We start from the raw sequence: 18,670 nt of genomic DNA, 5'->3' as shown, positions 1-18,670 counted from the left end.
CAGTTCTTGGGGTGCTCAAACTCTCCCTGCTACTTTGATTTGCGGACAGTGCCTCTCCCCTGTGTAGCCTTTAAATAGAGAATGTGCAGTAACCATTAACATGTGTGGCCGCCTTCTTGCCGCTGTGGATGGAGTTATCGGTCTGTCCCAGTTGTGACCGTCGCACTGTGTAATCTCAGACCACGAGAGTTGCGTCTGGTAAAGTATTCTGGGTTTATGAATTGCAGCTATAAAAGTTTCAAAAATGAAAAGTCGCGGGCAGCTAAGAAACGCAGGGTGTAGCTATGATCTTGAGACAGTGCTTTCAGCTGTGGCTCCTTTGCGTTTGACTGTAACATATTAAGTATTTGCATTACCGAGAGCCTGCACACATTGGAGAAACAGCGCCCTGCTTCTCATCTCTCAAACGGGTGCCCTAGTGAGGGTAGGCAAGCTGAACTGCAAACATACTGCCAGAGGGACACGTGCGATATTCATCAGATTACCTTACATAAGGTAAGAAGCATCAGAAGATGTGTGAATGAACGCAAGCACCACAAATCCGAGTGAGGAAAGATTGGCAGAAAGGCCACACCCACCTAGCCTCCCTGCTGTACCCGGGACAACAACACGTCACCCTGTGCACTATAAGATCAGGGTGATCACAGGAGGTCAGTAACCTGAGTATATCGAAGAGTATGTATACACAAGAAGGTGATTGGAGAGATCCCAATACCTAGAGGGTTTGAGAGGGTTGTTACCGAAGTTTATCCTCCCTAAGTAGTATATAAATCACAAAAAATACTCCAATTAACCACGTAGTGGTCAGAGGGGCTAGTGAACTAGCTGTGCCCGAAGTGAGGGAACAAAGACAAGGGGGGGGGGGAACTCTCTAGTGAAAGGTTGTACCTAATCCAACCATGAATGTGGGGAAAAAAACTATTTTTGTTTTAATTACCCTCACACACCCTAGTGGTGTCATGCTTCATCATTGGGTCACCCTGACCCCTAAAAGTCAGGGTGGGCTCAACCACAGTGTTCGGAGCTCTTTGAATAAATGAAAGACAAGGGGGTTTAAAGATAAAATACCTCAGGCAGATCCCCGGTTTCCGTTTATTCTTGGGTCTGCCTGGGTAATCAAAAATATATTAAAAAGTGGGTCTTTGTTGGAGTGTTATGGTCCTAAGACCCTAGTGCCGACATGTTTCAGTCTGAAGCGGCCATAAAGGTCCTGGACTTTCTTCAGGGCAAGGCTGACCCCCTATGTGAGGGAACTAAAAGGATGGGAGGTCCCTATCCTATCAGTAAAGTGAGGGCAGAGTAGCTGCTCCTTGTGGTATGTTAAAAGTGTGTGTATGTCATCTGCCAGACTCCATCTGAAAAGAAACATAGGGACAGACACCATATAACATAAGCATTACAAACAAAATTGCCGTTGTGTTTATGCCCCAGTAGGGTGTCGTGGATACCGCCTAGGTGAGCATGCCTGCAATCTTGTGCATGCTTCTCTGTGGAGGTATCACCCCTTCACTGTACCACTCAAACCATTCCACTGAAACATATTGGTTTTATATGTGACAGGCTTTCTTTGTAAGTGGCAAGTTTAATCGCATACTAGCGTTATCAGCGTTAAAGTCTGATTAAGTAAAAACAACATGTACCATGTGAAAGAAATCTCGATTGCACTAGCTAGCGTATAGACTTCAAATGATTAAAAAAAACATTTGTGATCAAAATACACGGACACTCACATTTTCATGCACACTCCCTCTCATTTCAGTAATATTTTACCCGATTTGGGGAAGTTGACTTCATCACACAGGACCGGATTAACTATGTGGGTGGTCCTGGGGTAGATGTTAAAAAATGGTTGGACAAAATGATTTCTAATTAGTGAGCCAAATGTGCCCGGGCCATCGTTGAGGTGACCCAAGATAGATTGATAGCGCCGCTGTCTAAAACAGGGGAGCGCGCCGAGCGCCAGCGCGGAATGATAGCACTTACTTCGATTGAGCAGTCACCCAGCAGTCTACCTATTTAGGTCCCGGTCCTCTGCTTGTGCTGCCAGAGTCTCCAGTCCCGGGCTCAAATGTTGTTTTAGCGTGGTAATCCGAAACGATCATAGAGTCCTGCCCCCGATCTCCGACCTGCGGAGGAAGTGACGTACAACGTCACTGTGTGAGCATAGTCAATGGGAAATGTGCCTCGGGATTGTAGTTTGTGTAGATTGTATGGGAGTTCGCATGCGGGAGGATAATAAATAGGTTGCGCTCTGGCTGGCTGTAACCTGTATGTGTGTATCTCAGGGTCACTCTCCTGAGGCTTGCCCAATGCTGATTGTCTGTGGCCGCTCTCCGATCAGGTATCTCAGGCGCTAGCTTAATGCCCTACCATATCTGGTGTTAGGCAACTTTTTAAGATCTTCTTTCTGATAATTTCTGATAATTATATGTTTCTCTCGTCGTCATTCCTTGATTTTACTCATGAGAAAGTGTTGCTCACAAGGCTTTAAGTTGGATGAAAAAACTGGGGGGTCTCTGAAAGGGGCGTGGTCAATGTAATTGAGGGCGTGGCTTAAAAACACGTCAGCTAAGAATCTGTGTTTAGCGCCGTGTGCCGCCCGACTTGTATTTTGCTGTTCCTTTCATTGCGTCTGATATATGATACAAGTCACATCATACCGACAAGTCATGACTATTGGCTTTGTCAATGGTTGTTAGTTGCATAAGATAAATAAGCAGCAAGTATGGCTAGTATAATATTGAAAAAACTTCCACTTACAGCCCTGCTGACACCACGACGATGTTGCTGCTCCTGAGTTTCAAAAAGAGAAGGGAAATCCAGAGAAGGATTTCCCTTCCTCTACAACGCTCATCATGCGCACATCCATGAGCCTGCTGTCACTGCAGTGAACGGACCACCTGTGCCAGGGCACTAAACAGAGCCCGATAAAGACCCGTTTCGAGGCCCCCTGAAAAAACTGCCGTGAGACCCGGCCCACTTAAAGCCCTGGTTGCTCATAGTTGTTTAAATCACTCATAATTACACTGAAATTATGAAAATGTCACACATAGCAAACTGAAACCTTAGAATCTATGCGACTATAAGTAAAAAGTGTGTGTTTACGCACAGCTTGCAGGTTTTCAAAACATATAAATAAAAGCCATTGTCATTTACATGGCCAATAGCTCAAACTCTCGCTAATGCGGGACCCATTGCATTGCAAATGCTTGTTTTAATAGGTGTGCAGATGATACTAGAACATACAAGCCAATAGACCCGATTCAGGCAGAAGACTGCCGATTTTTCAAGCCAAAAAGGGCTTTATTGTAGCTGTCTCCCGCCTGAATTTGCATTTTCTACAACAGAAGTCAATGGGGAATTTTATTCTCCCGTTTTTTTTTTTTTTTTTAAATCTCCCACGTCCCTGTCCTACAATGTTGGCATGTCTGCTAGAATCTCATACGTTTTTTCAACGCTATTCACTCCCTCCAAGAGAACGCTTTTGCAACAGGAACAAACATTATATTTGCCCTTTAAGCGATATTGGAAAAGGCGAGATTTTACGCGGAAGAAGGCGAGATAGGAACATGTTTGCCTACAAAAGTTTCTTCAGCTACTTCCTGGAGATACTATTGCCATGTGTGTGTACGTGCGCGTGCTGTCCCTTGTCCCGGCAGGCTCCGCGCTGTTCGAAGATGGCGGCGCCCATGGCCGGTACTTTGGCGTTTCGAGTTCGGCTGTGCCGCACCTCCGTGATGAGGCCGGGTCTCCGAGGCCATCTGAAATACTGTACGAACTCTTCCGTCCCGCTAGCGCCTTCCTGCCCCGCTATACTCCCCCTACTCCTCCCCGGGGGTGTACAGCTGTTCCGAGACTTCCTGAGCCCTGAGGAGGAGGGGTCCCTGCTGGCGGAGCTTGAGCGCCCCCTGTCAAAGGGGCGATACCAGGACGGCCACTGGGATCAGGTGAGGGAGTTAAGATGCCGAGGGGGCGTGGCGGTGTAATTGTGTAATGTTTATGAAGCCGGTCGGGGCACTGGGGCATGGTATGAGGAAAGTACTGGGTATCATGTATCACTGGGGGTATCAAGTATAATGTTATGAGGAAAGTTGGGGCACTGGGGTTGGGTTGTGCGGAAAATACTAGCAGATGACGCCATCATCAGGGGCTTACTTATTTAGTGCCCGAGCACACAAGGAGAGTCGAGCCAGTGGTTTAACTAGGCTCGAAGAGCCCGTGCACGAGCGTATTACTTGCTATGGTTTGTTAATAAGACGCAGCTTTATGATTTACAGTTAGGGTTATTAACCATAGCTGCCAAGGTTTCAGATTACTATGTGTGACATTTACATAATTTCAGAGTAATTTTGAGTGACATTTCAACGACTACGAGCATAGCTGCCAAGGTTTCAGATTGCTGTGTGTGACATTTTCATAATTTCAGTGAAATTATGAGTGACATTTCAACAACTATGAGTGTCACTTTATCGCGGGCAATATCACACGATGAAGATGAGGGAAACGTTTGAATATCAAAAATATTGCACCCATTTGAGCAACAAGAATCTAATAAGTAATTTAAGTAAAGTGCGCTAACAGCAGGCAACTGAAAAGCAGGCAGAGTCAGAATATGTGACTCCACAATTCTCAGGCTCAGTACACTACAGACCAGGGATGCAGGTAGGTTAGAATAATTGAAGCATTCGTTTTACTTATTAACAGCCATAGCAAGTTAGCTGAGCTACTAAAACACAGATGCCTTTGCCTACACTGGCCCCCCTAGATTCTCCTTGCTGCCAGCAGTCAATCAAGGAGATCAGGATGCAGAGCATCAGTGTAAACTCTAGGGCCTCTCTGTCACACGTAGGATCCAGCCCACAACAGAAAGATGTAAGAATGTGAGAAAAAAAAAAAATTGAGTCTCCACTGGAACAAACGTAAATTTTCTTAATATCTATTGTCTGCATTTGAGGTGAAGTTTGATTTAAAAAAAACCTAGGTAAAAAAAGAGCGGTACTGCTCATGCACTGAAAGTTTGATTACCTTAACTCAGCCCTTACATGTCTTAGCCGGCACCATTTGAAAGTCAATCAAATTACAAAGCTCAGTCAGCACACAGTATAATGTATGTCTCACACTCATCCAAGGGTCACAGAAACCAGCCCGCCATCACTAATTCTGGAAATGTCCAAGTTTGGACTATGCGCAAGCATGATCAGTGTTTTTAGGCGCGGTGGAAACAGTTCAGAAATCCGTGCCTTCAGATCATTGCACTCGCATCACGCAACTGATATTCCAAAAACACCTAAATAAATTCTGCCTCTGAATTTTTCTAAAAAATAATAATTTCGATCACTGCCTCTATTATCTCCTTTAAGAATCCGCTCCCCTGTCCATGTTTATATTTACTGGTGTGTTTTTTTTGTTCTCTTTTGTTTTGATACGTATCTCTTCTTTTCCACCGAAATGCAGCCTGTTGCTCCCAGGTCTGCAGCATTATATGAACAAAGTAAAGATACTTCCCAGCAGAGTCGTGGGTGTTTCAAACTATTTATTGGTGCCAATGCAGTTTTACTGTCTCGAGCAAAGGTGGTGACTAGTCTAAAATGTATTTCACTCCTACACAGTGTCGAAACATTAAGAGGGGGCATTTCGTGTTTCACAACTCCCCTCCTCCTATCCCACCTCCTCCAGTAATGCAATCACTGCCTCTATAGCTAACTGTTCCCCTCCCCGGGCACGGTGCGGATGGCTGGGCCCTAAAGTAGTGCAGCAAGGGAAAGCTGAGAGCCTGGAGGCCTGATTTACTAGTAATGCCCTAACACTTACTTGAGTGAGCTCCCGCCGTTACATCCGGTCTGCAGCAGTCCAGGACTGTAAACTCCACTAATGATGCACCATGACTGGCAGCGGCCGCACGGGTTCACTCGCCGAATCTAATATCCAGCCCTACACATTCCTAAACATAGATTTTGCTACCTCACCATCTGAGTGTTACCGCGCTAAAACCACAGGGTTACTTCCACATTAGTTTTTGCCACACTTTTATCTTGCAAAAATTTTGCATGCATGCAGGTGCTAACCTGTCCGTATACTGTGTCACCGAGTAAATCACTTACTTCGAGTTCAGAGACTGCAGCGGTCCGTGACTGCACTGCTGCCCATCGATGGTGCACTCTCTGCAGCCTACCTGTTCTCAGGCTGCCTGGCCACTCATCCCGGGGCCCCGGCATTGCTCGATCATGGCCAACCTCACTGTGAGCTTGCTGCAGTCGTTTTTTGCGCCGCCTGCCGCGATGCTATCGTCATGCCTCTAGCACGACGGGCAGCCATGAGAGAGACTCAGGACGTGACGACACTCTACCTGCACATCCGGATTAATCCAGGCGGCCCCCCATGGTGTGCCATGACTGACAGCACTCTGTAAGCAGCCGCGCGCCGCCAGATATTGCGCATTATAACATTGTTGGCAACAGCAGGCAGCTGTAGTAGAGTGAGTTGATACAATGTGGCGCTCTCAGCCACCCCAGAGCTGAACGCAAATGGTGATTTAACTATTTAGGAACTAGCCCAGCAACCGCAGCACGTCTCTCGGGAGAAGTGAACCACAGAGAGCTGGTGAGGCGCCGCTGGTGGCGCGTGCTGGTAGGTGGTGGCTAATGCGTGACAATGCATTTCAGTGCGGTGATGCGGAACACCGCACTGAAATGCGTGACTGTCACACCTGACGCGTGATACTTGACGGGACTGTACGAGTGACACTTTCGCGCGGGCAAAATCAAGCAATGAAGATGAGGGAATCATATAGATATCAGAAATTACACTAATTTAAGCAACGAGAAATTCTAGGAAGATTTTAAAACATATCTGCAAAGCACCAGAAACGGAAGGAAGGGCACTAACCAGAGACAGACTGCGTGTCTGCAGTGCTCAGTAACTCAGGGCAGGCAGGCACTGCTGATGAACTCATTGATGTGATCATTCATGACATGAGCTAACCCAAAAAGGATTTTTTTTTACCGTAAGCAAGTGCGACTAGAAGATAATGCCGTCACTCAGTCACAGGCATAATTGGTTGCTAATGTAATAAGGTAAAAAAGAATGGTGGGAAACACCAGCGTAAAACTTGGCAGTGTTTTATTCTGAACACATGATAGTGCAAAGAAATACAAATTGCACTGACAGTCTTTTATTAGTTTTAAAAACAAGCTTTTGCAATCATGTCACTATTTTATCAGATCACTAATGATGAAGAAACAACGCAACCCACAATGGTATTATTCAGGGTCTGCTGGCAGGAAGTCTTTATTCTGTGTTAACATTTTATCACTCAGAAAACAAACGCTGACAAGTGGTGCAGTACTATTCATGCAATATTATCACCATGGCCTGGATAAAAGTAAATGTTGAATATGAATTTTATGAATAGATTTTTCACTGACTCACGTACCGTAACTAAGAGATGTGACTCCTAGTCCAGGCTGTCCAGTGCGTTACGGGCCGGGGACCCGCCCAATAACAAACTGTCTGGTGGCTGCTTTAACCCGGGTCACTGACTCCACTGTCTCCCTCCGCTGCGTTATGAAATTAAATATTCGGCACCAGGGTGCTGTAGCACAGCACACTGCGGCCCGGGCCGGTGCAAGATGCAGCAGGACACTGCAAGCGCCATGATTGGTTTGCAGGGGCGCTAATTCAGCCTCCCGCCTCCTACACCAGCACGCAGGATGTGACGTCCCCACGCACGGCATGTAACGCACAACCTGACTGGGCCCGGTCATGACGTCAGGCTGAAAAGTGAGAGAGCCATGCCCTGGTAAACATTAATAAGGAAACTCAGTTCTCCCAAGTCAAACGTGTCTTAGCAGGGAATGTGAACGACGGAAGCAGGCGCACTCGGAGCAGCAGAGAGAGCCCGGGCACAGAGATGACAGGCGGCGCTGGTGGCTCGCTTGACAGCAAGTAGCAAAATGCATGACAATGCATTTCAGTGCGGTGATGCGGATCACCGCACTGAAATGCGTGAGCGTCACACCTGTTGCGTGGCGCTTGGCAGGACTGGGTTATATGTTTAAGGTGTTGTGATTTACTGTGGCACCGAATGATCTTTGTCATAGCACTCTGGAATTCTTCAGCATCAAAGATTCCAGTCAAAGGCTCCCTTTGGCAATTGCTTTGGGACTCTCATACGGGTGGTTGCGCTCCAATCGGCTCCTTATTTATGTACGAATAAACCCATTTTAAGTACTACTTGGTCGTGGACATATTGTTTCATAAAAGAGCAAAACCATGAACATGTTTGGTATGTAATTTTGCAACAAACATCATGTAAAAATTCATGACATCGTTTAAAAATTCTCCCAAAAGGTTTTTTGTATTATTCTGAAGCGTTTTACATCAGATGATATCACTGTTGTTTACATGACATCTTTGGCGTGTTTTCCCCTGTCTGTTTGCGTCTGACATCCTGTTTAGGTCGAGCCTAGCAGCGTACGCTGCTCTGTAAGGCATGTTGGATTCAGTATATGAACTTCAAGCCGGTCCAACGCTTGTCATTGGTTTCTCCGGGTGCCTTTCTAAACTCCTCACTTTGGAATAGTAAATCATGCCAATTTGTCTCTCCTGTTGGTATGTCGTTCCCGCCCATAGCTACTGGCCCTTTTACAGGGCTCATTTCACTTCTATTTCAGTTTGTTTCATGCACTATTTTTCCAATTGCCTGCCTCGTGTTCTGGAAATATTGAAAACTCGAGCAGCTGACCATTGTTACTTCTTTCCCCTCCCACCCACCGTTTCTGTGTGTTCGCCCCTTCACACCTTGGCTTTCATTTATGATCTACAGAGTCTGAGTCATTGAAGATCGAGTTGAGCAGTCACAAAGTTATGATTGGAAATTTGACTTTACTCGCTCGCTCCCTTTCACCCAATCTTTTGTTTTTAGCTTTAATTATCTTTCACTCACTTGGGCGTTGCTACTGTTCTGTAAAGAGGGATGTAAATCTTGTCCTTTATCTATTCTCAAATGTGGCAGCTGTGTCTCTGTTCCTAGTGGTAATTCCCCATTCTTAGGCATAGATTCATCAAGCGAAATAGCGATCGCAATCGCTGCGAAACAGCGATTGCGATTGCAATTTCTGTTCCCGCAATTCATCAACTACAAAAGCAGCAAATAGCGAATTCGCAAAACAAAGAATCGCAAAACCATTTGGTAACCCCCATTGTGATTTCTTAACAGCGATTTCCCACATTTTCTGTGAAATATATTGCGAATTCGCAAATATATTGCGAAATAGCAAATATATTGTGAATTCGCAAAAAAAAATCGTTATTCAAATTCATCATAAATCGCAATTTGCGAAAATACCCAAATTTGCTAAAAATGAGTCTCAATTTAAGGAGAAGCTAAACCAGGTGGTAACCATGAAGTCCAATTGTAAAAAAAAAAAAAAAAAAATTGCAAACAAGAAACAGGTGTAGGGTAAATCAAACACACTTAAGGAGACTCGGTAGGAGCATGAGGAAAGTCACAATGCCAGGTCTCTACATCGTGGCAAGGCGGCTGAGGCTCCAGGCTGCAGCCCAGAACCGACGCAGGATCCAGGAGCGCATCTTTCGGCTGCGGATTACACTCCTGGGACAGACTGAAGAGGAGATCTACTCAAAATACAGGCTCAATGGGGCATTGATAAAGAAGCTCATCAGAGACCGTGACCCCCTGATGCAGCACCCAACATGGAGGACCAATGCCGTACCCACCCATGTCCAGGTCCTGTGCTGCCTGCACCTCCTGGCCTCCGGAAGCTTCCAGGGGATAGTCGAATATGCAGGGGGTATATCACAGAGTACACTGTCATGCTGCCTACAGAGTTTCCTGGACGCCATGCTGAGCTGGATCCACCACTACATCACCTTCCCAACAGGACTTAACGCAAACTAAACTGGACTTCTATCACATCACCCATTTCCCCCATGTAATTGGCTGCATTGACTGCCACTGTAACAAACAGAACCCCATGACGCTGTTATCGGAAGAGCAGGGAGGCCGACTATTTTAATCAAGATATCGTGAGGACCATCTCACAAACAGAACTAGCTGACGAAGCACATCTAGCACGCGGCTGCAGCGATTAATCAAGTCCTTATATTTGCAAAAGGAGATCAAGAAAAAGCCAATCGGTGGCCCCTCCGACACAGTGCACAATTAAAATATTTGAAAACAAGATACTATCAATTACAAATACACCCAGTCCGAATAAGTGGGGTATTTGGTTGTCTTGATGGTGTACCCATACTAGGACACCCTTTTTTGACTCATTACCTCAGAAGGAAAACCTGAGAGAGATATACATACACATTTTATTTGAGAACTGTCCTGAAGAAGGTTTTTAACCGAAACGCCGCGTCGACTGTTGTTCACATGAACAATTTTTAATCTATTGTCTTACACTGTATTTCTTACAGTTATGCTTTATGTATTGTTTAATAATTGTATGTCAAAAACGTTTTAAATGCTTATGAAGTATAATAAATTCATGTTTTATTTTATACATTAGTTTTGTCATAAATTTCTGACCCCAACATTTTTTAAGACTGTCACTTGTCCAAACAGTTATAACCATTTAGTAGGTGATGAAATTGCATATTGTTATTCAGTTGAGGTCTCTTACATATGTGCAGGTGGTGGTTTTGCCATTAATAAATTGCAACGGGTATTAATTCCCTTTTGATCATTTCCATGACAGGATTAGACTTTTGGGACATTTTTAATCTTTCTTATCTGCATTGACTGCACCCACATTCACATCTGTCCACCGGCTGAGACCGAATACATGTACCGGAACCGCAAGTCATACCACTCATTCAAAATTCAGATGGTCTGCAATGCGAAGACTATCATCCCAGACATTGTGGCCCAATACCCGGGGAGCACGCATGATTCGTTCATCTTCCGGCACAGCGGCATACACACCCGCTTGGCCAGGGGTGAATTTGGCGAAGGACATCTCCTAGGTAAGTACACATGCCCACATACAGTATGTCAAGACCATGTTGCTGCGCATAACAGGCACTGACCCTCTGCTCCTATCCTTCAGGTGACAGCACCTACGGCCTCCGTGAATACCCCCTCACCCCATACCTCAACCCTGCTACACCACAGGAACGGCGTTACAATGCTGCGCACATACACACCAGAAATGTTATTGAGCGGACATTTGGCATGTTAAAGACGATTCCGCATCCTCCACAAGACTGGCGGGGCCCTGAAATACCAGCCTGAGGTCTGCTGCCGCATCGTGGCCGTGTGTGCCATACTCCACAATATTGCCACCAAGCGGAGGATATCTGTGGAGGTGTCTGGTAGTGAGTCGGAGGGGGACAACCTGCCACCTGCACATGTGCATCATGCACGCGTGGAGAATCCTGCTGAAGGACACAGGCGCCGCAACAACATAACACTGAACTATTTCTAGTGCACCCATACCCCTCACACAACACTGCACTCATGCATGCCACATGAATTAATGACATGAGGAAGATTTGTGTTCAAAATAAATTCTTATTTTTTTGGTCAACAAGCTCTAGATGTGCTGTAAATCAGCAAAAATGTTGCAACTGTATTGAGTCATACAGGCTCTTGTATCCAGAGCAGGTGTGCGTGGTTACCTCACCATGGCACTGCCGGTAAAGTATAGTCAGTCACTGGCGCCTCCTGCCGGACGCACTCTGTCGCCTCTCCAACTCCACGTTGGGAGTGTCCGGCCGTGATGCAGTATTGGGCCTGGAACTGCGGCGCCTTTCAGGTAGCACCGGCACAGACAGGCTGCTCAGGCTCGATGTACCCTCACTTGCATCATCACACCCCCCCCCCTTGCATGGCCATGGCCGTACACCTGTTGGTTCTCCACAGCGGTGGTGACCTGCTCCAGGGCCCTTGCTACATCTTGGCAGCATTGTACCATCTGTAGCTGCATGGCCCGTGACCTGCGCGACAACTGTGAAGTGGCGTTCCCAATGAGGTGGTTTGACCGGGTATAGGCCGGCAGCCGTGTCAGCAGCTGGCGGATGATGTCCTGCTGTGCCACCATCAGTTGGTTGCTCTCTTTCACAGCAGCGGTTAGCTCCTGCACACATTCAGTCAGTTGGTTTATATTGCGTGCAGTTTTGTACAGCTGCAGCTGCATGGCTGCCATGTGCTGTGCCTGCTTGCGGTGCACAGCAAGCATCCGAGCTTCAATTCCTAGCTCTAGATTTTGTGCCTGTTGCTCCATGTCTGGTGGTGTGGCCACAGAGCGTTGCTGCCTCAACCTGCCGCTTGCCTGGGACCGCACAGTGGCTGTGCGGCGTGTCTGCCTCCTGGGTGGTGGTGGGGTCTGCTCCACTGTCATGCGTAATGCCTGGGGCGGTTGAGCTCCTCCTATGGCTGCAGGGGTGGCCCTGTGAATTTGGGAAGGTGCTTGTCCAGGTGCTGGTGCAGGTGCATGTGATGGTCCAGGTGCTGGTGCTGTTTGGTTCTCTCCCTCCGTCGCATCGGGAGTCTCCACGATATGGAGTGTCTCGCTATCAGACGTCTCAGCATCTGCAGCACCTGTGATGTGAATGAGTGCATGATTAATTATATGATTCAGGCACCTGGGATGTAGCAACATGCATACACGCTTGCATTCCCTGACTGGCTTTAGGGGTATGTTTCACTTGCCTGTTCTGGCTGTGTGTGGCTATCAGGGCACATTGTCACACTACAGGTCCCACAATGCAATTGGGCGTTTGGGATGGGCAGGGACTGCATTACTGGGGTTACCAATATGGCTTGCTCTGGAGGCATGCGCAGTGTTAGGGGAGGGGGTCGCTGTTGCATGGCTCTTACCTTGTGATTGGTGTGTGGCACAGGAGGTGTCCAGCTGAGTGACCCCCACGCAGGCTGCAGGGTTGATGGTGTCCTCCACCAAGTCCTCCAGTGGTGTGTTTGCAGGAACTGTGGAGTTTCCTCCTCCTGTGGCCAGTCTCTCCCCAGTCTCTCCGCAATGCGCTCCTTGGCACGACCTCTGAGGTCGTACCACCTCTTCTTGAGATCATCGATTGACCGCTCTGACTTAGACAAAGCTATCCCGGACGCCCCCTGGTCACAGATAATTAAAAGAGCATGGAAGAGTACCAGGAACGTTAGGTTCCAGTTAATCAAATTCTTCGTACTACATAGGGCATATCTCACGCCAGCTAAAATGAATCAGTATTTTCGGATCGATACTGCGACCTGCCCCCGATGCCGGCTGCAGGGCGCGGATCTGATCCATATGCTGTGGGACTGTCCTCAGCTAGGAATATATTGGGAGGAGGTAACCAAGTCGCTCTGTAGGGTAACTGAGCGACAGGTTGATATGGATAAAGGAGCGTGCCTGTTACACTGGTTCCAGCACACTAGCAAAAACAAGACAACTAGCACGTTTATGGACTGGGACTCATTCTGGCCAAAAGAGAAATTACATCACACTGGAAGGCAGGGGCTGGTCCTAGCTATGCTAGATGGAAAGCAGAATTACTTATGTGGGCTGAGAGCAAGAGTTCTGTTCGATTGCAGCAGGCCCATAGATCCCATAGCGATAGGGCACTGGAAGCGGCGCGGGCGTGGGAGGCTTTGGTGATGGAGCTCAGGATGCTGGACGTGGATACTGTCTCGGACTCCGGCACATCGCTGGAGGAGGAGCAGGCACGGGTGGCTTCCTCTGGACTTGGGGAGATTAGCGCAGAGGGAGGTCCTCGACTACCGTGTGGTTACGGTGATTCTTAGTATAATGGATGAGATGGTCTGTATACACTTCACACACTAGGGTAGTATCTCGATGACACTCCTTACTTAAATAACAGCGCCGGTGGCAGGGGTGGGGGGTTCAGGAGTTGATAAATATTGAGGGTGGCCATGCATGGGGTACTAAATAATGACCTAGAATCCTGGGTTCAGATATGATACTACGCTGATTGAGGGGGCTTGACATTACGGTGATTCTTAGTATAATGGATGAGATGGTCTGTATACACTTCACACACTAGGGTAGTATCTCGATGACACTCCTTACTTAAATAACAGCGCCGGTGGCAGGGGTGGGGGGTTCAGGAGTTGATAAATATTGAGGGTGGCCATGCATGGGGTACTAAATAATGACCTAGAATCCTGGGTTCAGATATGATACTACGCTGATTGAGGGGGCTTGACATTGTAGCGCTAGACCTGGAATAGGGGCTATGTGCCTTGTTAAATTGTTGAATTACTGTCGAATCCTCTCTCAATACGAAATGTCGGACTCTTTGTATTTATGATGGTCCCTCCTCATGTTTTGTTTGTATTTTGAAACAATAAAAAGATTTTTTTTATTTTTATCGATTGACCGCTCTGTCACTCCAACGGCGTTGACCTTTGCCCTGATGCGCAGCCAGATGTGCCTTTTGTCAGCCTCGGGCACCTTCCGGGAAAGCTTTCCAAACAGCTTGTCATGGTCCCTGCTGACTCCCTCTATCAAGTACTAAAGCTCTTGTTCAGAGAACTTGATTATCGCTTCCTACCTGTTTCACTGGATCCTGCTGCATCCTGGGACATTCTGGTATCAATGTGTGTCCTGTCTTGGGACTGCAGGGTGTGTCTCCTGGAGCTCAGTGCTGTGCCTCCTCCTCCTGTGTTCCAAATGAGGCATGGAGCTGCCTACTTCCTGGTTGTGATGTCATCATTGTGCTCAAAATGCGACTTCCCGTTTTTGCGATCTCGCAATCTGCGAGATGGCTATTTGCGATTTCGGTATTTGCGAAATCGCAATTTGGGGTTGGGAAACAGCCGATTCTGCGATTTAATAGCGATTTTGGGTATTTCGCATACGGCGATTGCGGGCGATTGTGAATCGCAGTTGATTAGCGATTTTGATGATGCATCCCATTCTGCGAATTCTAGATAGCGATTCGGTATTTTTCGCTCTTTAGAATTCGCAGAGTGGGTGTTTGATGCATCTGGGGGTTAGTCCTCTAGGCAGTGCTGCAGCTGCGTCTCTGTTCCCAAAGGTAATTCCTCATTCTTATTGTTCTAGACAGTGCTGTAGCTGCTTCTCTGGTCCCAGTGGTAGTTCCTCATTCAAAGTTCTCTAGACAATGCTGCTAGCTGCTTCTCTGGTCTCATCGGAAATTCCTCATTCTAAGTCCTCTACACAGTGCTGCAGATGCTTGTTTGGTCCTGTCAGTAATGTACCATTCTAAGTCCTGTAGACCGTGCAGCAGCTCTCTCTGTTCCCAGTGGTAATTCCTCATTCTTAGTCCTCTAGCCTGTGCTGCTAGCTGCTTCTCTGGTCCCAGTGGTAATTCCTCATTCTTAGTCCTCTAGACTGTGCTGCAGCTGATTCTCTTGTCCCAGTAATAATTTATCATTCTTAGTCCTCTAGGCAGTGCTGCTAGCTGCTTTTCTGGTCCCAGTGAGAATTCCCTATTTTACGTCCTCTAGGCAGTACCACTAGCTGCTACTCTGGTTCTGGCTGTAATATCACATTTTAAGTCCTCTAGGCAGAGCTGCTAGCTGCTTCTCTGGTACCATCTGTAAAACCTCACACTAAGTCCTTACAGCAGTGCTGCTAATGTCTTCTCTGGTCCCAGTGGTAAGTCCTCCTTCTAAGTCTCCCAGACAGTGCTGCTAGCTACTACTCTGGTCCTGTTGGAAATTCCTACATTTTAAGTCCTCTAGGCAGTGCTACAGCTGTGTCTCTGTTCCCAGTGGTAATTCCTCATTCTTAGACCTCTAATCAGTGCTGCTGGCTGCTTCCCTGGTCCCGTTAGTAATTCATCATTCTAAGCCCTCTAGACAGTGCTGCTACCAAATTCTCTAGTTTCTTCGGTAATTCCTCATTCGTAGTCTTCTAGACAGTGCTGCAGTTGATCATCTGGACCCGGTGGTAATTCCTCATTCTAAGTCCTCTAGGCAGTGCTGCAGCTGTCTCTCTATTCATACATCCACTACACTCCTAACCAAAACTCATAGATAAAAGACATTGTCATTTACAACACCAGTAGCTCTAACTCTGACAAATGCGAGACCTATTGCATTGCAAATGCTTGTTGGACTGTGTGCTGAACTTCGTTTTTGCTGGTTTTACGGCTCTAGGCACTTTACCGCTGCTGACTAGTGGTAAAGTGCATGTGCTCTGTGACTAAAACGTAATTACATATGTTTCTCCATGATTGGCGTATCTGATTTACTAGTAAGTCCCTAGTACAGTGCACTAGGTGTGCCCAGAGCCTGTATATCAAATGCTGCTAGTGCGCTGCAACACACATTGTGCCACCCACCTGAGTAGCCCTTCAAACATGTCCCAGGCCTGCCACCGCAGCGCCTGTCTGTGAAGTCTTAGGCTGCCCTGTCGACTTTGAAAGTCCACCTACTTGCCAGGCCCAAACCTTCACTTTTATTACATGTAAGGCACCCTAGGTAGCCCCATGGGCCGGGTGTAGTGTATTTAAAAGGTAAGATATGTATGCATGGGTTTTTCATGTCCTGGTAGTGAATATCTGCTAAACTCGTTTTCACTACGGCCAGACCCATCTCTCCCATAGGCTAGCATTGGAGCTGCCTGTAACAACTTACCAGCGTATTTACCAATTGGGAGCAGATAGAAAATTGGGGTTTTGGTGTCACAATTTAGGTCTGAAAATGCCACTTTAAAAAAAGTTGGCATTTTCTTTCTTAACCATTTGGTGCCTCTGCCTGTCCCTAGAATACACAGCTGGGTTGGATGACAGTTGGGCTTTGTGAATTCACTCTAGATAGTTACACACCGGGAGCTGAGGTGTGCCCTCCATATCTTGATGGCCCATCACCAGGCTGATGAGCCTTCCTTAGCTAGAGTGGTGGGATGGGCTGACACTTGCACCTGAATAGGGCTATGCCTATCCTCGCACAAGTTGCCACTACATGTAGTGTGTACGGAGCCAGGGCAAGGAACAGCAGGGTCTTGTGCACTACAAAGACCGTTATTTGAAGTCTCCATAAGTACTGGCCCTCTGACACCATATACTCGGAACACTTCTGGACTGAGGACATTCTGCCAGGAAGAAGAGCTGTTGAGCTGCCAGGAGGACTGGCACTTTGCTGCTTGTTTTGCTGTAATGGCCTGCTTCCTGCTGCTTCTGTCCTGGGAGGCACAGGACTGGGCTTTGCTCTCTACGTTCTGCTTTCTAAAGGTTCTCCAAGGGCGTGAGTTGAGCTTGCCTGCTGTTGGAAGTCTCAGGGCCATCAAAGTCTTCACCCGTAGCAACTGGGCTCCTGTGCTGGGATTCCTACTTGCCAAGTGGGGCCAAATCTAGTTCCTGGGCCCTTGGAGGTGAGTTTCCGTGCTACAAGAGGAAACCGACATTGAGTGACTTCGGAACTAGTGCCTGTATGTAACTTTGACGCCGTGCAGCTGCCTACACCGAAGCTGTGGTCCCTGCATGACGCACAACCGCAACTTACTATGCAGGTTCAGACGAAACCGCAGCACCTCCATAGGACCGCAACTGCGGGAGTCTCGCGCACCGCGCCACTGACGTCCATGATACACAGCTCCGACTCCAGCGCCGTAACTGTGGCCCAGTGGTTTGACTTTGATGCTGTATACCCGAAACCTTGCGGCTTGACCTCTGGTTGCATCATGGCTCCCATGCAGAAGTAAGGAACCAAGGGTCATCTCGATACCCGCCACATCAACTTCCCGTGCCCCTCATCGTCCCCGGGCGTCAGTGACTCCCCGATCTACAGTGTTACCAGGAACCAACGCCTCACTTTCTTCAGTGAGGCGTCCCCTCCTTCATGCAACGCACTCTCCTTGTGTGCCAATGACCAGCATAGCAGTAAGGAACCTATACTGCACTTGCCTCTCCGACGCATCACCTCCCCTGCGTCTTGCACAGTCCTTGATATCTTGCAACAGCAAGATATAGTACCGGGGCCTGCGTGTCACCCCCCCCCCCCCCCCCCCCACGATGACAGGCCTCACTCCCCGAGGTTAGGCTGACTTATTGGAGTAGTCAATGTCAACCGCGACCAGATAGCCTCCTTGGAGCTATTATGTTTTTAAAAGTCATACTTGATCTAATTTTGGAAAACTCGTATTCTGATATGTGTATGTTGAATTCTTTTTTTGTTGTTTTTTGGTCTTGTTTTACTCAGATAAATATTAGCTATTTTTCTAAACTGGTGTGGAGTACTTTTGTGGCGTTTTCACTGTATAACTGTGTACATGCGCAAATACTTTACATATTACCTCTGAGGAGAAGCCTGACTGCTCTTGCCAAGCTACAAAGGGGGGTGAGCATGGATTATTCTTAGCGTGTACCTTACCTACCCTCCCCTGAGTAAGCGCCCCTACTTGGACAGGGTGCAAACCCCTGCCAACTAGAGACTCCCATCTCTAACCACTGCATTAACAGTAATTTATTAAAAGGGATAGCTTTTAAACATGAATTTAAGAAGTATTCTCCCTAACTCCTCCTCATGCTGATTGCAATGTTAATAGTAAATTAAGAGGCAGGTCATTTGCACTCTTAATTATTATGTGAGGAACAACGTTATAGACTATTAAAACAACTCAAGGGATATTTTTCTATCACCCACATCCTGAAATAGCATGTTTGAAGATGTTGTCATCTAGAATATTGCAGAAAAAAGAGACATGGTCAAACAAAA

General features: G+C 47.2%; 1 protein-coding gene across 1 annotated transcript in view; it reads left to right on the top strand.

The window, feature by feature from the left end:
* Positions 1-3,611: 3,611 nt before the first annotated feature.
* Positions 3,612-18,670, top strand: part of ALKBH7 (alkB homolog 7, RNA demethylase) — a 43,725-nt gene continuing 28,666 nt past the window's right edge. The window contains exon 1 of the mRNA XM_078685712.1: positions 3,612-3,947. Within this exon, the coding sequence (XP_078541838.1) occupies positions 3,678-3,947 (270 nt within the window). The 5' untranslated portion in view covers positions 3,612-3,677. The remainder of the gene's footprint in view (positions 3,948-18,670) is intronic.

The sequence above is a fragment of the Lissotriton helveticus genome, chromosome 1_1 (genome assembly GCF_964261635.1).
Source record: "Lissotriton helveticus chromosome 1_1, aLisHel1.1, whole genome shotgun sequence".
Lineage (NCBI taxonomy): Eukaryota > Metazoa > Chordata > Amphibia > Caudata > Salamandridae > Lissotriton > Lissotriton helveticus.
The sequence above is the reverse complement of the archived record's forward strand: the minus strand, read 5'-3'. Positions and strand labels throughout refer to the sequence as shown.